The 22,290-nt window shown below is 38.8% G+C and overlaps 2 protein-coding genes across 14 annotated transcripts in view; one reads left to right on the top strand and one right to left on the bottom strand.

Annotated features, from left to right (window-relative positions):
• Positions 1 to 5,198: 5,198 nt before the first annotated feature.
• Positions 5,199 to 9,413, bottom strand: LOC138917024 (immediate early response gene 5 protein-like). The gene is made up of 2 exons (XM_070231042.1): positions 9,283 to 9,413; positions 5,199 to 8,989 (listed from the first exon to the last, which is right to left on the bottom strand). The coding sequence occupies exon 2, from the start codon at positions 8,904 to 8,906 to the stop codon at positions 8,187 to 8,189; it is 720 nt and encodes a 239-aa protein (XP_070087143.1). The 5' UTR covers positions 8,907 to 8,989; positions 9,283 to 9,413; the 3' UTR covers positions 5,199 to 8,186.
• Positions 8,156 to 22,290, top strand: part of ATF7IP2 (activating transcription factor 7 interacting protein 2) — a 57,292-nt gene continuing 43,157 nt past the window's right edge. For 2 of the 13 annotated variants that reach the window (XM_023616335.2, XM_023616327.2), the window contains exons 1-2: positions 8,551 to 8,692; positions 9,744 to 9,894. The gene's annotated coding sequence lies outside the window, so the exon portion shown is untranslated. Of the gene's footprint in view, positions 8,415 to 8,522; positions 8,693 to 9,743; positions 9,895 to 9,975; positions 10,092 to 22,290 lie in introns of those variants that run through there. The other 11 variants (XM_070231038.1, XM_070231036.1, XM_070231039.1 and 8 more) reach the window with 10 other exon arrangements.

The raw sequence follows: 22,290 nt of genomic DNA, 5'->3' as shown, positions 1-22,290 counted from the left end.
CTTTGGGGCAGGCCCAGTGGTATAGTGGTTAAGGTCACAAGCTCCACTTCAGCTCAGCAGCCTGGGGTTCGCAGGTTCAGATCCTGGGTGTGGACCTACACACCACTCATCAAGCCATGCTGTGGCAGCATCCCACGTGCAAAAATAGAGGAAGATTGGCACAGATGTTAGCTCAGGGCCACTCTTCCTCAAGCAAAAAGAGGAGGATGGGCAACAGATGTTAGCTCAGGGCCAATCTTCCTCAACAACAACAACAACAACAAAAAAGAACCTTGATCCTAATTTCACATCATCTACAAAAATTAATTCAAAATTGATCTAGATATAAATATAAAAGTATAGCTATAAAATGTCTAAAAGAAAACACAGCAGTGAATCTTTCCAACTTTGGTTGCTCGAGTTCAGCAAACTATTGACTACAGACCAAATCTGACCCACCAGCCATTTTTGTAAATAAAGTTTTATTGGGACACAGCCATGCTCAGTCAATTACGTATGGCTGCTTACACACTATAATAGCTGACGTGAGTAGTTGTAACAGAGACCATGTGGCCCATAAAGCCTAAAATATTTACTTTCTGGCCCTAGTGAAAACTTTTGTAGACCTTTGAGGTTAAGCATATACTTATTACATCACCTCCCAGGTGGAAAAGAATCACATGTTCCCAAAAAGACTTGTACATAAATGTTCACAGCAACTTTATTCATAATACACAAAACTGGAAAAAACCAAATGTCCATCAGCAGGTAAATGGTAAAACAAAGTGTTGTTCATTCATACAATAAAATGTTATTCCCCAATAAAAAGGAAAAAACTCCTAAACAGACAGCAACATGGGTGAATCTCAAAAACATTATGCTGAATGCAAGATACAAAAGAGTATACTGTGTAATTCCATTTAAATGAAATTCTAGAACAGGTGCAACTAATAGATTTTGATTGAAAGCAGATCAGGGGGTTCTTGGGGCTTGGGATCAGAGGTGGAGGGTGACTGCAAAGGGCACAAGAGAATTTGGGGGGATGATCTTGACCGTGGCGTTAGTTACATTTCTCAGAACTCACTGTACACTTAAAATGTGTGCATTTTCTTTTATGTAATTTTTACATCCATAAAGTTGATTTTAAAATTAAAAAAAAGGATTTAGAATGAATCAGATTTGAACTCACACAATAGAAACAAATATTCAAGTAAGGTCTCACTTTAGCACAACACTTGGGATAATCTATGCAGAAATGGATCTCAGATCTGAAGCCTGCTTCTGATAGAAGCACCTTGGAGACTGACCTTCGATACCTTTAAGTAAACTTGAAGTAAACACACTGGAGACGAGACTTAAGACAAGCACGTGGTAGATGGGCAGACATGTAAGCCGTCTTCCCTCTAGGGAGAAGCGTTAACTGCATAAAGACTCTGTCAAATCAGGAGAGGGAAAAGTTTCCGTAGCCTGGCAGAACCCTCACTCTAGTTGGACCTTATCATCGATAGCCATACAACCCCTGGGGAAGTCCAGGGAACCAGAATCTTGTATCTTTACCTGTTTACATAGTTATCACTCTGTGGATGTTTCCATAAACTGTGCCCGCAAAGACATCTTATATTCTGTGACATTATCTGTGGGCATCTTTCAAGCGCATCACTTTCCCCAACTCTGATGCCCATATGTTGTGAATCCCCAAAAACTAAACCTTTCACGAGAATGGAATAATTTCAGAGTTGGCAGGCTGAGTGCATTCTAAACATATATAAGCTCTATTTAGGTTGCTAAACACAGATAACCCTTTATCAAGATTAGACTTGAGGGGCTGGCCTGATGGTACAGTGGTTAGGTTTGCACGTTCCACTTTGGTGGCCTGGGGTTCGCCGGTTTGAATCCCAGGTGCAGACCTAGGCACCACTTATCAAGCCATGCTGTAGCAGGTGTCCCACATAAAATAGAGGAAGATGGGCACAGATGTCAGCTCAGGGCCAATCTTCCTCAGCAAAAAGAGGAGGACTGGGGGCAGATGTTAGCTCAGGGCTAATCTTCCTCAAAAAAAAAATTAGACTTGAAATACGTATGCTTCATTGTCTGCAAATTCAGTAGAAAAGTATAAAGGAGGACAATCTTATGGTCCTAATAGCCTTCACCAGCTTCTATTTTCTCACAGTTCTGGAGGCTGGGAAGTCCAAGATCAAGGCCCCAGCAAATTTGATGTCTGGTGAGAGCCTGCTTCCTGGTTCTTAGATGGCTATCTTCTCGCTGTGTCCTTACATGGCAGAAAGAAGGACACAGCTCCTTGGGGATTGTTTTATAAATGTGCTTTATGATGTTGAGGATGTTGCCTTCTATTCCTAGTTTGTAAGGGTCTTTATGACGAGAGGATGATGATTTTGTCAAATGCCTTCTCTGCATCAATTGAGATGATCATGTGATTGGTTGGCTGTTTTTTCTTCCTTCTATTAATGTGATGTATTAGGTTCATTGATTTTCTCATATTGCACCACCTTTTCATTCCTAGGATACAAGCCAATTGGTTACGGTGTATCATCTCTTTAATATGCTGCCAGATTTGGTTTGCTCATATTTTGTTGAGGATTTTAGCATTTATATTAATAAGGGATAATGGGCTGCAGTTTTCTTTTTTTGTGATGTTTTATCCAACTTTGCTATCAGAGTAATTCTGGCTTAGAATGAATTAGGACATATTCCTACATCTTCTTTTTTTTCTTTTTTGAGGAAGATTAGCCCTGAGCTAACATCTGCTGCCAATCCTCCTCTTTTTGCTGAAGAAGACTGGCCCTGAGCAAACATCCGTGCCCATCTTTCTCTATTTTATATGTGGGACACCTACGACAGCATGGCTTGCCAAGTGGTGCCATGATCTGAACCGGCGAACCCTAGGCTGCCGAAGCAGAAAGTGCGAACTTAACCACTGCACCACCGGGCCGGCCCCTACATCTATTTTTTTGGAAGAGTTTAAGAAAGGTTAGTGTTAGTTCTTTGAATAACTGGTGGAATTCATCATTGAAATGATCTGCTCCTGGTCTTTTCTTTGTTGGCAGGTTTTTGATTACTGATTCAACTTTTTTACTTCTTATAGGCCTATTTAGTTTTCTATTTCTTCTTGAGCCAGTTTTGGTAGTTTGTGCGTTTCTATGAAGTTGTCCATTTTATCTAGGTTGTCTAATTTGTTGGTGTACAATTTTTCATAGTGTTCTCTTATAATCCACTTTATATCTGTAAGGAAAGTAGCAATGTCCCCCAATCATGGCTGATTTTCGTAATTTGAGTCTTCTCTATTTTTTCCTTGGTTAGTCTAGCTAAAGATTTGTCAATGTTGTCGATCTTTTCAAAGAACCAATTTTTTGTTCTGTTGATTTTCTCTACTTTCTGTTTTCTATTTCATCTATCTCTGCTCCAATTTTTATTATTTCTTCCCTTCTGCTGGATTTTGATTTCATTTAGGACCTTCCTCTACTTCCTTAAGGTGTAAACTTTCGTTATTTATTTCAGATCTTTCTTCTCTTTTAATGTAGGCATTTACGGCTATAGAGTTCTCTCAGAGCACTGTTTTTGCTGCATCCCATAAGCTTTGGTATATTGCATTTTCATTTTCATTTGTCTCAAAGTATTTTCTTTAAAAAAAAAAAAAGATTTTCTTCCTTTTTCTCCCCAAAGCCCCCTGGTGCATAGTTGCGTATTTTTAGTTGTGGGTCCTTCTAGTTGTGGCATGCGGGACACTGCCTCAGCATGGCTTGATGAGCAGTCCCATGTCCGAGCCCAGGATCCAAACCAGCGAAACCCTGGACCGCTGATGTGGAGCACATGAACTAAACTACTGGGCCACAGGGCCGGCCCCTCAAAGTATTTTCTAATTTCCCTTGTGATTTCTTCTTTGGCCCATTGTTTAAGCTCCACAACCATGTGAATTTTCCAGTTTTCCTTCTGTTACTGATTCCTAATTTTATTCCATTGTGGCCAGAGTAGATACTTTGTGTGATTTTACTCTTTTTAAATGTTTTGAGACTTGTATTGTGGCATAACATATGTTTTATCCTGGAGAATTGTTCCATGTGAACTTGAGAAAAGTGTCTATTCTGCTGTTTTGGAGTGGAATGTCGTATACACATGTGTTAGGTCTCGTTGGTTTATATGGTTGTTCAAGTCTTCTATTTCCTAATTACTCATCTGTTTAGTTGTCCCATCCATTGTTGAGAGTAGGATACTAAAGTCTCCAATGATTATTGTAGAATTATCTATTTCTCCCTTCAATACTGTCCTTTTTCTTTTTGAGGAAGATTAGCCCTGAACTAACATCTGCCACCAACCCGCCCCCTTTTTGCTGAGGAAGATTGGCCCTGAGCTAACATCTGTGCCCATCTTCCTCCATTTTATATGTAGGGTGCCTGCCACAGCATGGCTTGATGAGCAGTGTGCCCAGGACCTGAACCAGTGAACCGCGGGCCACCAAAATGGAGTGCAAGAACCCAACTGTTATGCCACTGAGCCAGCCCCAATATTGTCTATTTTTGCTTATTTTTTTTAGCTCTGTTGTAGGTATGAATATTTTTATAATTGTCATACCTTCTTGATGGACTGACCCTTTTATCAATACACAATGTCCTTCTTTGTCTCTTGCAACAGTTTTTGACTAGAACTCTATTTTGTCTGTTACTGCTTTAGCCACCCCACCTCTCTCTTGGTTACTATTTGCATGGAATATCTTGTTTAATCTTTTTATTTTCAATCTATTTGTGTCTTTGGATCTAAAAAGAGTCTCTTATAGACAGCATATAGTGAGATCATGGTTTGTTGTTTTTTAAAAAAAATCTCTTAATGTATCTCTGTTTTTAATTGGAGAGTTTAATCCATTTACATTTAAAGTAGTTACTGATAAGGAAGGCCTTATTCTGTCATTTTGCTATTTGTTTTCTCTGTCTTCTTTTTTTCTGGTTGTTTCTCAATTTTTCCCTTACTTCCTTCTTCTGTGTTTACGTTTTTTGTGGGGGCAGGGGCAGGTGGTGAGGAAGATCTGAACTAACTGAACTAACATCTGTGGCAACCTTCCTCTATTTTTTTGGGTGTAGGGCACTGCCACAGTGTGGCTTAATGAGCTGTGCATAGGTCCATGCCTGGGATCCAAACCTGCAAACCCTGGGCTGCTGAAGCGGAGTGTGGGACCCCAACCACTATGCTACTGTGCCAGCCCTTACATCTTTTTTTTTTTTTAATAGTGTACCATTTTTATTCGTGTCTCATTTCCTCTTCTGTGAAAATTTCAAAAGTTATTTTCTTAGTGGTTACTTGGGGGGGGGTTACAATTAGACTCTTAAACTTATAACAATCTATTAACACCAATCTAGTTTGTATTAATACCACCTTAACTTCAATAGTATATAGGAAGCTTGCTCTTATACAGCTCTGTTTATGAGCACCTACTGTGTGTTAAATACTCTATTAAGCAGTTTACATGGATTTAATCCATGTAATTTACACCATGCAATAATTCTAAGAGGTTATTTTTTACTACGCATCATTCATTATTGGTAATTTCCCTTTACAGAGGAGGAAGCTGAGGCATGGAGATGTCTATCAGTTAGGGTGCAATCAGGAAAATAGAAACCACTCCAGATATTTCAAGCATAATGGTATTTAGTACAGAGAATTAAGTGCTTAAAAGCCTTTGGAAGGGCTAGAGAAGCTACTGTCACGCTGGTTTTCCCTTGTGCCACTGCTTCTGTGGTGCAGAGAATCGGGAAGCTGCTCCTGCCGCTGCTGCCACTCAGAGGCCAGAAAAGTTCAGAGAACCATTGCTGATTGTCACAGCCACCTTATATCACTGAGGCAGGGGCTGTCAAGGAAGGGAGCCAAAGCACAAGCAAAAAACACAGAACAATAGTTTATGTCTTTCTTCCACTTTTCAGATCTCAGGAAGTGCAGCCCACTTGACAAAATGTAAGTGAATCCAGAACAATGCCTGTGAGGGCCCCTGGGAAATGCAGTCCCCAGGATTCCAGCCTGCCTTAGGGAGAGCTGAGCAGGGTATGAGAATGAATGCTAGTATTTGTTTTCTATTCTTGCCATGACCAATTCCGCAAACTTAGTGGCTTAAAACAACACCTACTTATTATCTCACAATTCTATAAGTCAGAAGCCCAGCAGACTCAGCTGGGAATTCTGTTTAGGGTCCCATAAGGCTGGAATCAGGTATCAGAAAGCCAAGGCTCTGAGGAAGAATTTGCTTACAGGCTTGTTCAGCTTGTGGGCAGAATTCAGAGCGTTAGTGTGGTTCCTATGTGGTCTCTTCCATCTTCAAGCCAACACCCACGGGTTGAGTGCTTTCATGCTTCAAATCTCTGTGAATTTCCTTTCTGCTGTATCTCTCTGACCTGCTATTTTGCCGTTAGGGGCTCATGTGATTACATTGGGCTCACCTGGAAAATCCAGCCTAATTTCTCCATCTTGAGGTCAGCTGATTGGAAATGTTAATTATATCTGCAAAGTCCCTTTTGCCATGTAATGTAACATAACCATGAGAGGCATACCGGGGGACGAAGATCATGGTGGGGGGTCAAAATTCTATCTACCACAATCCTCACTGGAAGAAAACAACAAACTACAAACATTCCAACATAAAGGCTAAGAGAGTTGCTCAAGATCATTCATGTTACTCAGCTTTATCAATTTTAATAATAGTTACCATATACCAAGAGTCTACTATAAGTCTGGAAATATACAAGGAGTTGTATCTCTGTTATCCCATCTATTTCTTTAAAAAAAAATCAAATAGCAAGTTAAGAGACTTCATGGTAATTCACTAGTTACAAGAATTAATTTAAATAACATGGATAAGTGCTTAGTGCAGTGCCTGAGACAACTACAAATTCAATAAATCATTTATTGTTGTTGTTATTACCATTTTAAAGATAAGATCATTGGGGCTCTGAAAGGTGACTTAATTTGCCCAAGACCACATGACTAATAAGTAACCCACTGTGGCTTCGAACAGAGATCGTCCAGCTTCAAATGGAGAAATAATGGAAAACACTGAATGCAATGAACTTGGTTAACACAACGCCCAGAAAATATCAATAATTATTATTATTAATATTAAAATCGCATACAAGATATCCTATTACCCTAAATAGACACGGGATTCCTAAAAGCTACTTACTCATTATTGATTTAACTAAGTCCAAATTCTTTATCTGGCTCCAATTTACTTGCCTCCCACTCCTTCCTACACCATCTCTCTCTCAGCAACCCTCTATATACCCTTCAATTATATTCAAAATTGTTATTTTCCGAGACAAAAAAAAATTGTGTAAAGATTGGCACTGTTTTACATTTTTGCCAATTTCCTTAGTGCTTGACTTAAGACAGCTGGATTCTCATATCTGTCACTGCATTCAATCTGTTGCAATATCTCGTCAATTTTCCAGAAGCTTCTGGAAAATTCCATCAAACACTCCTGTGACTACGAGAATGAAAAAGGCAAATAACATCTTCCCATCATCATGAAAATAGTATTGTCTTCGCAGACTCCAAGGATCCTGGGGCCATACTTTGGGAACCTACTGGGTCTGAGTATGTTATTCTCTTAACCACCTAGACTTCTGGACTATCCGTCCTTGTCTCATTTTTCTCGTAACCAGTAGTCACTAGTATAAAGAAGCCAGCTCTACCCTCCGTGATGAGGAGGGCTTCGTCAAACTCGTTAACGGTTGTATCTCCCGCACCCAGCACCGAGAGGGTACTCAGTAACGAACTCTTGAGTGAATGCACGATAACCCCAAGAGAGCGATTATTTGGCAGCAGGGTGGGTCTCGTAAAATCCGACGCAGCCCAGGGTGGCAGGTAACTGCGACAATTTAGGAAACTCAGGAAAACACAACTGGAAGGACCACTGGCCTGTGTGGCAAAATTTAAGGAGTTGTCAAAAAAACACTCCTTAATCCCGAGAAATGCTATTTTCGTGCAATACTTAAAAAATTCAAATCGGTCAGCTTAAGCCCGCAGAACAGACGGGCCTCCTGATTTTGTCAATACAATTTTATTGAAAGATTTTCGCAAAACTCTCCCCATTTGGACACGAGTCACTCACCAGAAACGCCCACCTCAGACGCTCGCTCACGCGACTTGGCGCGAAAGCCCAAAGGGGCTGACGGGAAGAAGCGCTCCGGGAGGCGAACTCTTGGCGCCCCTCAGCCGGCTTCCACTTCCCCGGCCGCCCGTCTCCCCGCCCACCCCGCCAGATCGTCGCTGATTGGCTGGGCTGCCGCACGCTCGTGCTGCCATTGGCCCGGAGTCCGTCGGGGGTGGGCGCAGGGTGACTTACCCCCGCGGGTCCCGGCGGGCGCTTCAGTGAGCGCGGCGGCTGCGGTCGGAGGAGGAGGTGTGCTGTCAGTGGGCGGCGCGCGGCGCCGCGGTAGGTAAGTTGGGCCGGTGGGGGACCGTTGGCCGGGGCGGCGGTTGGCCGCGCGCTGGCTCCGAGGGCGGTTGCGGCGGGGCTGACGGAAGGCGGCTGCCGAGTCGTTCGCAGTCCGGCCGGGCGGGGAGGACGCCGCGAAGGGCGAGAGGCGCGCCTGGCCCGCCCCCCGGGCGGCGGCCGGTGAAGGGCGACCGGGCCGCGGAGGGACAGCGCCTCGGGGCTTGGCCGTGCCGACGCGGGAGGAGCTCGGGCGGCCCGGGCCGCGTCCACAGGCCGACGGTAAAACGAGGTCCCCAGCCCCCACCCGGGGGTCCGTTGCCACTTTTCCTTGAGTCGTTTTAGTCAGAGTTTCTGAAGAAACCGGGTCCCAGAACAGGTCGCCGCGTCCCCCCGGCGGCGGGGAGGCTTTCCCGGGCGTCTGTCGTCCAGAACGGCAGGGGTCCTGTGAAGTCGAGTCTTGGGCCAATTTTGTCATTTTTTGGTGAGGGGACATGCGGCATAGACAGGTAAAGGACAGCCGTCGAGCTTGCCAGGCTGGGGATGCTGCGAGTTCACGCGGAGGACGTGTGCAGTTTTCTAAAACAGAAGTTGCATTTTAGGAGTCAGTTAAAAAAAAAAAAAGAAAATCCCAGACCGTTTCCCTCTCGTCGCCCCTCCCCCACCGGCTTTCTGCGATTTGGGCGCGTTGAAGAATGTCGCCGGCACAGAGGAGGCGATTATTTTTGCTTCGCTCTCTGCCTGAAACCACGCTGTGCTGGAAAAGTCGGCTTCCACCCCTCCGTGGGACTGTGAAGAAGTTTGTGACGTTGGGAGCCAGCACGTGTGGCTCGCTTTACGACAAGCTAGTTTTTACTGCCCTGAAGACTTACCCAGTCGTCCCTGGTTGTCCTCGGGGCATTGGTTCCAGGACCCCGGGAGGTCCGAAAATCCACGGAGGCTCGCGTCTCTTATATAGAATGGGGTGGTATTTGCAGACAACCTGTGCACATCCTCCCGCGTACTTTAGCAGCTCTTTACGTAATACAATGTATAAGTTACGTAAATAGTTGTTATATTGTATTATCCAGCGAATAATGACAAGAAGAAAGTAGTCTGTACATGTTCGACCCGGATGCAACCTTTGTAGCCTTTCGATTCACGGTTGGTTGAATCCCCCCAGCAGATACGGGGGGCTGACTGTATATGGTGAAGATAGAGCAAAGGATAATTGTGTGAATAAGTCATTAGAAATAAAATAGAAGAATTATGTCGTATCAATTTAAACAGACTTATTCTGGATTGGGATTTAATACTCTCTTCATTTTTGATTTTGTCATATATTTGCTTGTAGCCGGTAAATGACCTGCGACATAAGTATTTGCAAAACAAATGGGGAAGAACATTCAAGATAAAGATAATTTATATCACAGGAAAGCTATTGAAAATGCAAAAGTGAAGCATCTGTATGAAGGACTAATTACACTGAATTCAGCTTTTGTGAAGTATGCCTTCTTTGTTTATCCTTCAATTCGTTTTTAGAAATGTTGTTTGACCCTAATCAAATTAATCTACTTAACTCTCAGTCTTATCTGCAGATTTGTACAGACCTCATCCTAAGATTGACTTCTGCTTCAACAGAAATGCATGAACAGTGTTTTATTGGAAATGATTAGTGTCTTTTAAGAACAGGTGTATCTAGGTACATCTTGAATTTTCTGCTCTGCTTACCCTATCAACTCTTGCACTTCACCTTAGCCTTCAAGTCCACTGTATTTGCTTGCTACTTAGTATCTTGAATTCTGGTGTGAACATATTGCATGATCCCTGCGTCTTTGTCACTGCATATCATGTAGTTCTCTTATAGTGGCTGTGTACAGATATTTCACTTGATGTAATCAAATTTTAAATAATATATTGGATAGTTGTTAAAGATAAAAATAAACTTTGGAACTTTTAAATACGCAAGAGTATTAATTCTCATTAAGTTGAGTGAGATTATGATAAATATAAAATACAAAGAACCATATTCTATCATATTCCATCTCATATTCTTACATCATTTAAATACTTTCAGTCATGCAGTGCATAACGACATTTTGGTTCAACAACGGACCACATATACAGTAGTAGTTCCACAAGATTAGTACCATATAGCCTAGGTGTGTAGTATGCTGTACCACCTAGGTTTGTGTAAGTACACTCTATAATGTTTGCACAGCGACAAAACTGCGCAACAGTGCATTTCTCAAAAGGTATCTTCATTGTTAAGCGATGCATCACTGTGTTCTGTTCTCTGAGGCTTCAGTAAACCTTGACCCATACGGTTGAAATGCATTACCATAGTCTCAGGTAACTTCTTATCCTCTTTTAGCTTATGAATCTAATTAGGACAGAAAGATTGTAGTCACATCTAGGTAATGTCTAGAGAGAAGTAACCATGACTTTCTGGGTAGAGGAGATGGTAGGATATAATTTGAATTTTTGAACTCCTGATTAAATTTCTAGGGATATAAGGGGTGTTTATAAACAGATCTTATTAAATTTAACCATTAATTATATAAAGGCACTATATGTATCTGCTAAATGTGGTGCCACTTGTATATCTCTGAGGCTTTACTGTGCACGTTGCTGCTGATATGAAATAGCTTGTGGGATAGCTATGGCAAAAGTTGCTGAGGCCTGTTCTGGTACTCTTTATTAAGGAAAGAATAACCTGGGTGGCTTTACAGAGTTATTTTTATAAATTATAACATTTAAAATAAAAATTATAATTTTTATAAATTATAAATTAACTTAAGCAGCATTTAATAAAGCTTCTATATGAAAGGCATCTTGCTGAGGATATAAAAATGAGACATATCTCTGCCCTCAAAGCTCATAACATAAAAATAATATATTTCTAATGGGAAATTCAGATAAGGAAGCGGTTCTCTTGGGGGAAGGCTTTCTTGAAGAGGTGATGTTTAAACATGACCTTGAAGGAGTAGAGAATAAGGGAAATTGTTGATATATGACAGTTCTGATGAATCTGAAAAGAAGTGAAGGATAAGTTTGTAGGAAATGAGATAAAATTTGATAGCCTTAAGAAAAACAAAATATTTTATAGCCAGATACTCTTATCTGGTTATGTAGAGAATATTTGCTTATAACAACTTAAGTATCAATTTAACTACAAACGTGATGAAAAGGCATATAGGGTGTAGAAAACAGCAAAATCCTCATCTATGAGTATAGGAACTTGATAGATAATGGCTAAAATTTCTCAGGAAATACTAGTGTGAACGTATTATTTTAAAATACTGAGGTTTAAAAAAACATGTTCTAATTAGTTAAACGTGCCATTAGGCATTAAGGAGTGCTGACAAGCAACTAGCTTATTTCATTATGAGCATTTTATACTGCTTCATTTTGTGCTATTAGATTGATAGTTTTTTTAAGGGAAGAATCTCTTAGCGCTTAGAAGATGCTGATGCTGCTGGTCCATGGACCACACTTAGAGTAGTAAAGATTAGTTCATGTGCATTATGAGGTTGTCACCTGGCACAAGTTGGTCAAATTTTGTCATTTTGTTGACCACGATATACCCCTTAAGGTTACCCTATTTCTTCCTAGTACCTTATCTGATTTGTACTTGCAAGTTTTCTGAGTCTTAAGACCTTGCATTAAAATACTGGATCTAAACTGTGTTTCCTTGAACAAGTTATATAACCTAGCTTAGATTCATCTTTTTTTTCTTTTAAGTTTTTACTTTTTAGAACAAGTTATGGTTAAAAAAAGATTTGCTTCCATGGATTTTAAAGAAATATTACGAGATTGCCCAGTAGTGTTTATAGTGTATTAAGATACTGTCTCAACAAGAAGCATTGCTAGAGATGGAGACATTTTGTAATGAGGAAAACCAATCCACCACCAGAAACAGAGAAAATAAACTCAATATCTACTCATAGCTTCAGACTATGTAAGAAGGAAAAACAAGGATTGAATTAAAAGAAATAGACAAATCTACAATCATAGTGAGTCACTCTTAACACTCCTGTTATAATAGCTGGAAGACTGTGAACAGCACAACTAAAATTTGAACTAGCTGGCATTGACATGTAATAACACTGCACTAAACAGTGTTGGAATACATGTTCTGCTCAATTACCCATGGAGCTTTTGGAAAAATTGACCATGAAGCTAGCCTCAACGAATATTACAGGATTGAAATCATTTAGATGATATTCTGACTACAGTGGTATTAAGCTAACATTCAGCAACAAAAATATAACTAGGAGATCTGCAATTGCCTGGAAATCAAATCAGTATATTTCTAAGTAATCTGTAGATGATAGAAGGAATGCCAATGGAAACTTTAAAATATTTTGAACCAAATGATAATTAAGATTATCAAAATTTATGGGATTCAACTAAAGCAGATCTTAGAGGAAAATTTATAACCTTAAATGCAAAGTCAGAAAAAAAAGGGACTGAAAACTGTCATCTGAGTTTTCATCTCAAGCTAGAACGAGAACAAGTCAATAATACTAACAGGAAATGATGAAGTGCATCACTACATACAAGAGAAAGTGAGCAAGGCCAAGTCAGTGCTTTGAAAGTATTGATTAAATGGATAAATTTCTAGTAAGAATGATCAAGAAAAAGAGGAAAACATCAGTAATATCAAGAATAAGTAGAGGCAGCACTACGGATCTTGCAGATATTACAAATAAGAGGATATTATGAAGAACTTTATAACTTTGAAATTGTGTTGAATGGGAAAACAACCAAAATTTACAGGAAAAGATAGAGAAAACATGAATGATCCTGTATCTATTTTTAAAAATTCAATCATAATTGAAAACCTTTATCACCAAGTTAATTCCAAGCCTGGATGGCATTATGGTGAATTATTTCTAATATTTAACAAAGAAGTGATACCATTTGCAAACACAAACTCTTCAGAGAATAGAAAAAGACTTTCCAGTTTTATGAGGCAAGCATAACCTTGACATCAAAACCTGATAAAGGAAGATTACAGACTCATCTCATAATATTGATGCAAAAGTCCTGAACGAAATATTGGCAAATTGAATGTAGGACCATGAAATTTAAAAAGGGATATTACCACTAAGTGAGGTTTATTCCAAGAATAAGCTAGATTTAATATTTTAAAAGATCAATCAATATGATACATGTTAATCGCAAAAATGAGATTATGTGATAATCTAAATAGATATGAAGAGGCATTTGATAAAATTGAAAACACATTCATGATAAAATTTCTTAGCTAATAGAATGGTAATTCATTAATCTGATGCAGAATATCTACAAAAAAGTATAGCAAAAATCTTATTTCGTGGTGATATAGTGACACCCTGACACTCAGTCCAAGATTCATAATGGGAGAAGGATACTCACTGAAAGCATACCTATTCATATCAGACTGGAGGTTCTAACTAACGCAATAAGACAAGGAAAAAAAATGAAATGAAGATGAGCAAGGAAAAAATTATGACATTATCCACATAGAAAGTTCAAAAGAATCTATAATTTATTAGATTTAAAAAGTGAATTTACTAAATTAGTTGGAGATGTGATCAATAAAGTACTGATTTATATTTGTATATAGTAAGCAGAAAACTGAAATTTTAAAATGATGCCAATTACAAAGCTTTAAAAAACTAATACCTAGGGCAGTAAAGGAATAGAGAAATGAAAGACATGAAATATATAAAACAAAAAGTAAAATGGCAGGGGCTGGCCCAGTGGTGCAGTGGTTAAGTTCTTATGTTCCACTTCAGCAGCCTTGGGTTCGCTAGTTCAGATCCTAGGTGCAGACCTACGCACCGCTTATCACTCCTTCCTGTGGCAGGCATCCCACTTATAAGGTAGAGGAGGATTGGCAGCAGATGTTAGCTCAGGGCTAATCTTCCTCTAAAAAAAAAAAGTCAAATATGAATTGATTAAATAATCCAGTCAAATAGCAGAGATTGTCAGACTGAAGGAAAATCAGCACCCAAGTATATGCTATCTACAGGAGCACACTTTAGGTTGAAAGATACAAATATGTTGAAAGTCAAAGGATAGAAAAAAGATATGTCGTGCAAATAACCATCATAAGAAAACTAGGCTGGCTATACTGATTTCAGACAAAATAGACTTTCAAACAAAAATATTAAAGGTAAAGAGGGATATTTTATAATAAAATGGCCAGACCCTCAGGAAGTTATAACATTTATAAACAAATATGCACCTAATAACAGGACCAAAATATATGAAGCAAATATTGACAAGAATTGAGGGAAGAGATAGATGACTCAACAGTAATCGTTGGAGACTTTAATAGAGTACTTTTCTATTGTGTAGAAAACTAGGTGGAAGATCAATTAGAAAAGACTTGAATAACACTATGAACCAACAAGACCTAAGAGACATCTTTCAAACACTGAAGCAAACAACAGCAGAATATACATTCTTCTCAAGTGTACATAGGACATTCTCCATTATAGACATGTTAGGCCATAAAACAAACCTCATCAAGCTTAAAACATTTGAAATCATAACAAAGTACATTCTCTGACCACAGTGGAATGAAATTAGAATTCAATGCCAAAAATAAATTTGAGAAATTCACAACTATGTAGAAATTAAACAACACACTCTTTGATAACCACTGGGTCAAAGAAGAAATCACAAGGAAAATTAGAAAATATTTCAAGGGGCTGGCCCTGTGGCCGAGTGGTTAAGTTTGTGCTCTCTGCTGCGGCAGCCCAGGGTTTCCCTGGTTTGGATCCTGGGTGCGGACATGGCACCACTTGTCAGGCTACATTGAGGCGGCGTCCCACATGCCACAACTAGAAGGACCTGCAAGTAAGATATACAGCTATGTGCCCGGGGGATTTGGGGAGATAAAGAAGAAAGAAAAGATTGGTCACAGTTGTTAGCTCAGGTGCCAATCTTTGAAAAAAAAAAAAAAAGAAAGAAAATACTTGGAGTGAATGAAAATGAAGACGTGACATACCAAAATTTTGTGGGGCAGTTAGAGCAGTTTTTAGGAAATACATAGTGATAAATGCCTATACAGCCATGTGTCACTTAATGACAAGGACATGTTCTGAGAAATGTGTCATTCAGCAATTTTGTTGTTGTGCAAACATCAAAGAATGTACTTACACAAACCTGGATGTTATAGCCTGCTACGAACCTAAGCTATATGGTATAGTGTGTTGTTCCCAGGCTGAAAACCTGTACAGCATGTTACTGTACTGAATAGGCAGTTGTAACACGGTGATAAGTGTTTGTGTATTCAACGTATCTAAGCATAGAAAAGGTACAGTGAAAATACAGTATAAAAGGAAAAAAGTGCTACACCTGTATAGGGAACTTAACCATGAATGGAGCTTGTAGGACTGGAAGTTGCTCTAGCTGAGTCAGTGAGTGAATGGTGAGTGAATATCAAGGCCTAAGACATTATACTGTAGGCTTTATAAATACTGTACATTTAGGCTAGACCTAATTTATAAGAAAAAATATTTCTGCAATAATCTTAGCTTACTGTAACATTTTTACTTTATAAAGTTTTAAATGTATTAAATTTTTGACTCTTGTAATAGCACTTAGCTTAAACACAAACACTTTGTGCAGCTGTAAAGAAATATTTTCTCTTCCTTTTTATTTTTTTTTAAAGATTGGCACATGAGCTAACAACTGTAGCCAATCTTTTCTTTTCTTTTTTTTTTTTTTCCTGCTCTATCTCCCCAAATCCCCCCTGGTACAGAGTTGTATATCTTAGTTGCAGGTCCTTCTAGTTGAGGCATATGGGACGCCGCCTCAACATGGCCTGATGAGCGGTGCCATGTCCACGCCCAGGATCCAAACCGGGGAAACCCTGGGCTGCCGCAGCGGAGCACGTGAACTTAACCACTTGGCCATGGGGCCGGCCCCAAGAAACATTTTCTTTATGTTCTTATTCTATAAGCTTTTTTCTACTTTAAGTTTTTTTTTTTTTTGCTTTTTAAACTTTTTTGTGAATAGCTAAGACACACATTAGCCTAGGCCTACACGAGGTCAGGATCATCAATATCCTGATCCTCCTGAGGAGGTGTTCCACCTCCACATCTTGTCCCACTGGAAGGTCTTCAGGGACAGTAACACATGTGGAGCTGTCATCTCGTCTGATAAAAATACCTTCTTCTGGAATACCTCCTGAAGGACTTGCCTGAGGCTCTCGTTGAGGAGGTGTCACTCTTTTCAGGAATATGTCCACGATAGTTTGCTTGGTTTGTTTCTTTTTTTTGTCATCGATTTGCTTTTAAGCAGATAATGCAACATGACCATTCCTCTCTCTTAATGAAAACCTTTTGGTGTTGGAGTTCATGTTTTCAATCTTTTTTTTTTTTTTTTTTTTTTGCTGAGGAAAATTACCCCTGAGCTAACATCTGTGCCAGTCTTCCTCTATTTTATATGTGCGTCACCATCACAGTGTGGCTGACGAGTGGTATAGGTCTGTGCCTGGGATCTGAATCTGTGGACGCAGGCAACCGAAGCAGAGTGTGCTGAACTTAAACACTAGGCCACGGGGCTGGCGCCCATGTTTTCATACTTTTTAAGGAGCTTGTTGAGGTCTGCAAAAGCTTCCGCTAAAGCCTTTGCTGTGAATTTTCTTGGGGGTTGTTTTTCTTCTGCCATTTCCATCTCTCTTGCCTCTTCTTTAGCTATGTGTTCCTGTTCTAGTTCCAGCAATTCCCCATTGGTCAGTTCCTCAGAAACCAGCTCTGGGCACTCCTGAATGTCATTTTCATCCACACCCAGGTTAAACTTGTTTGCCATTTCAACCATAGTCTTACTGATTTTGCAACCTCTTCATGCTTTGCAAATCATTTGAAGTTATGGATGAACCTCTTGAGTGTCTTCTTTAGATGCCATTCATGCACTGCTTGGTGACATTACCGCAAGCAAGGTTGTTGATGCAGTCATAGATGTTGTAATCTTTCCAGGTTTGCATCAGTCCTTTCAGGTCTTCTCAGTGTCATCCTCAGTTGTAGCAATAGCCTGGGTAAAGGTCCTCCTCAGGTAGTAGGCCTTAAAAGCTGCTGTAACTCCTTGATCCACTGATTGGATCAAAGAAGTGGTGTTTGGAGGGAAAAATAGATGGCTTTGATATTGGAGTGACACTCACCAATAAAAGGAGGATATCCAGGAGCATTATCAGTAATCAAAAACTTGAAAGGTATATTATTCTCCAAACAGTACTCTTCCATTTTGTTGGCATAGCAATTCAGGAGGGCGTCTTGGAAGAGGAGCTGGGTCATCCATGACTTCTTATTGCTCCTGTAGTACACTGGCAGTGTGTGCTTATTGATATGCTTGAATGCTATGGGGTTCTTAATGTGTAAGATCACAGAGTTTCAATTTGTAGCCTGCAACATTAGCCCTTAAGCAAGACTGTTACCTTGTGCTTAAAAACCTTGAAATCTGGCATTGACTTTCCTCCTTATGGATGAAAGTCCTTTCAGGCATTCATTTCTGACAGAGAGAGTTTTCATCCATATTGAGTATTTGCTCTGGCTAGTAGTTTTCCTCCACCGTCAGCCTATCTAGTGTTTCCAAAAATTCTTTAGCTGTTGTCACATCAGCACTTGCAGATTCACGACTCACTTTCACATTATGTAAAGAATAACGATTCTTGAATCATTTAAACCACCCAGAGCTAGCAGTAAATTTGATATCATAGTCAGGTCCAGGCTTTTCTTTCAACATTGTAGACAAATTTTGTTTTGGCTGTGATTGTCATGGTCCTGAGAGCTATATGATTCTGTCTCTGGTCTTCAATCCAGGTCTTTAGAAGTTTCTCCAGGACTGACATAGGCCCTTCTTGAATTTTTGTTAGTTTCATTGCCTGCAGTGAACCAGATCCTTTAGCAGCTTCCTTCACTTTGTTCTTATTCTTCAAAATCATAGCTATGGTGGAATGGGACATGCCTGACTGGAGAGCAATAACCATCACTGATTTTCTATCTTCTTAGTCCTTAATCACTTTTAATTTTGTTTCCAGGTCAATCAGTTGACGTGGCCTCTTACTGGCAACATTAGCAGTGGATTTTGTACACTTAGGGGCCATGATGAACAAAACAACGTGAGATTAAATCAAGCACAAGAGAAAATGATGAAATCAAGAGATGCAGTAAACACAGATGTATGAGGCTACTGCCAGTGTAATGTGGCATACTGTTTTACAGTAAACTTTTTTTTATAAATAACTAGAAAGAGTACACTCTAACAATAAAAAGTATAGTATAGTACATACATAAACCAGTAACATAGTCATTATCATTATCAAGTATTAGGTACTGTACATAATAGTACATGCTATACTTTTATGCAACTGGCAGCACAGTAGATTTCTTTACACCAGCATCACCACAAACATGAGTAATGCATTGTGCTACAGTGTAGTGATGTTTAGGACATCACTAGGTTATAGGAGTTTTTCATCTCCATTATAATCTCATGGGACCACTGTAGTATATGTGGTCCATTGTTGACTAAAATGTCATTATGTGGCACATGGCTGTATTAAAAAAGGTCTCAAATCGATCACCTTTTAACCTTAATACCATTGAAGAGCAAACTAGATCTAAGCAGAATGAAGGAAATAATAAAGAGTAAAAAGTAATAAAATTGAGAAAGAAAAAAAATAGAGAAAGTCAAGGAAACCAAAAGTTATTTTTTAAAAAGATCAACAAAATTGAGAAACCTTTACCTGCACTGACCATGAAAAGACTCAAATTACCCAAATCCAGAATGAGAGAGGGAACATTTCTATCAACCTTCCAGAAGTTAAAAAGATTATGAGAATACCATAGAACAATTCACTGTATACTAATCGATTAAATAGAAGAAATAGACAAATCCCTAAAAAGCCTTAAATGAACAAAATCGACTCAAGAAGAAATAGAAGAATCTGAACAGGTCTATAACAAGTAAAGAGACTGAATTAGAACACAAAGAAAAGCCCAGTATCATATGGTTTTGTTGTTGAATTCTATCAAACATTTTAAAGATACCAATCCTTTACAAATTCTTCCAAGAAATAGAAGAGGAAGGAATACTTACCAAATCATTCTATGAGGTCGGTATTATTTTGATAACAAAATCAGAAGACAAGAAAAAAAGTACAGAACAATATCTGTTGTGGGTATAGGTGCAAAAGTCATCAACAAAATACGAGCAAATTGAATCCAGCAACATATAGAAAGGTTTATACACCGTGACAAATGGGATTTATCCCAAGACTGCAACATTGTGTTCACATCCAAAAATATATTCATGTAACATACCATATCCATAGAATGGAGAACAAAACCATATGATTATGTTAATGCTGAAAAGGTATTTTCTGAGAAAATCCAACGTTCCTTCATCATAAAAACATTCAATAAAGTAGAGATATTTGGGAACCTGATAAGGGGCACCTGTGAAAAATCCACAGCTAACATCATACGTAATGGTTAAAGACCGAAGGTTTTCCCCCTAAATCAGGAGCAAGACAAGGATGTCCATTCTTGCCACTTCTATATTGTACTGGAGGTTCTAGTCAGGACAATTAGGTAAGAAAATTAAATAGAAGGCATCAAGATTTGAAAGGAAGGAATAAAACTATATTGACAGATGACATGATGCTTCTATGTAGAAAATCCTGAGGAATCCACAGAAAATTATTAAGAAATAAAAACAAGGTCAACAATGTTGCAGGACACAAGCTAAATATACAAAATGCTATTGTGTTTCCATATATTTGCAGTGAACAATTCAAAAGTGAAATTAAGAAAAAGTTTCATTTAGTCTTCATTTAGGTAGCAATATTCCCTCAATTGATCTACAGATTCAACACAATCCCTTTCAAAGTCGCAGCTGTCTTCTGTGCAGAAATTGTTAATCTGATCCTGAAATTCATACAGATATTCAAGGAACTTAGAATAGCCAAAACAATCTTCAAAAAGAACAAAGTTGGAGGACTCACACAGCCTGGATTCAAAACTTCCCAGAAGGCTACAGTAATCAAGACAGTGTGGTACTGGCATAAGGACAGATCTATGTATCTGTGGGATAAAATTGAGAATCCAGAAATAAACACTCACATTTATAGTCTACTGCTTTTTGACAAGACTGCCAGACAATTCAACAGGGGAATGAGTGGCCTTTTCAAATTGTGCTGGAACAACTGTTTTTTCACATTCCAAAGAATAAATGTGGACCTCCTACCTCACACTATATAAAAATTAACTCAAAATGGATCAAAGAAGTAAAACTATAAAACTTTTACATGGGGTAAGTTTTCATGACCTTGGATTAGGCAGTGATTTCTTACGTATGACATCAAAAGCACAAGCAACAGATGAACAAAATAAATTGAACTGTATCAGTATTAAAAACTTTAGTTTTTCAAAGCATACCATCAAGTAATTGGAAAGACACCCACAGAATTTGAGAAACAGTTTGCAGATCGTGTTTGATAAGGGACTTAATCTAGACTATATAAAGAACTCTCACAAGTCAGTAATAAAAAAGCAAATAACCCAACTTTTAAGTGGGCAAATAATCTGAATAAACATTTCTCCAAGAAGATATACAGGTGGCCAATAAGCACATGAAAAGATGCTCAACATAATTAACCCTCAGGTAAATGCAAGTTAAAATGACAATGAAGCACCACAGCACTTGAACCAAGATGGTTATACCCAAAAAGACAGATAATGGGTATTGATGAAGAGGTGTTAAAATTGGATCCCTTATATACTCCTGGTGTAAATGTAAATTGGACCAGACCCTTCAGAAAACAGCCTTAACTGTTCCTCAAAAGGTTAAATCTAGAGTTACCCTATGACTCAGCAATACCATCCTTAAGCATATACCCAAGAGAAATGAAAACATATGTCCACACAAAAACTTGTATGTGAATGTTCATAGCAGCATTATTCATAATAGCCAAATTTGCTTCTAGAGCAGAATGTAAATATCTGAAGTTATTCTTGAAAGTTTATATATTGTAAAAGTAGGGTCAAATCTGGAACGTAAAATTCTGAATTCAGTGGCAAAGGGCACCAAAAGTGGTAGTGATGAAAGTAAGGAAGAAACTCTTTTTAGATAAGATATACTCAGTGTTGTTTCACTCCTGACCCTAATGGTTAATGAAATGTTGGCTGAAGAATGCTTTTTGAGAATCTTTAAATATACTGGAGTCCATGGAATTGTGAAGCATATGTAGACCTTAAAAAATAAAAAGAACATTTTCATATTACAGTAATATGACGATAACATGAATAACAAAAAGTTAACAGCAACAAAGGGTAAAAATCAGAAGGCATAAAGCCAGATGTAAATTAAAGCTTTAATATGTCATTTATAATAAATGTAATTAGGTTAAATTCTATTAAAAGGTTCATTAGGTTAAAATATTTAAATAAGTTTACAAGAGACATCTAAAACAAATTGATGGAATAGACAACAGTATATATCAGCAGGAGTCTAAGGGACAGATTAGACTTTTAAAGTTTAAAATTAACAGGATGCTGTCAAAGACTTATACATCTGAGGGGAAAATGAAATTAGATCCCTTCTCATTATATGCTAAAATCAATTCTAGGTGGATTAAGGACTTAAATTATAAAAGACAAATCTTTAAAACTTGAGAAAATATAGATGACTTATCTTTCTGACCTTGTGCTGCAGGACAGTAGTGTGTGTAGGGGAGGAAGAGTTTTCCTCTGTCCAAAATGTGGGTTCGTCTGGCCGGAGAACAAATTAAATTCACATGAGACAGAATAGCAAGAGAAAATTAAACAAAGCTTTATGAAGAACCATGGCCTGGGGCCTTTCTTCCCGAAGGAAGAAAGAGCACCGAAGAAGTGGGGTGC

The sequence above is a fragment of the Equus caballus genome, chromosome 13 (assembly GCF_041296265.1).
Source record: "Equus caballus isolate H_3958 breed thoroughbred chromosome 13, TB-T2T, whole genome shotgun sequence".
NCBI classification, from domain to species: domain Eukaryota; kingdom Metazoa; phylum Chordata; class Mammalia; order Perissodactyla; family Equidae; genus Equus; species Equus caballus.
Note: the sequence above shows the minus strand (reverse complement) of the source record. Positions and strands in the feature narration are given on the sequence as shown.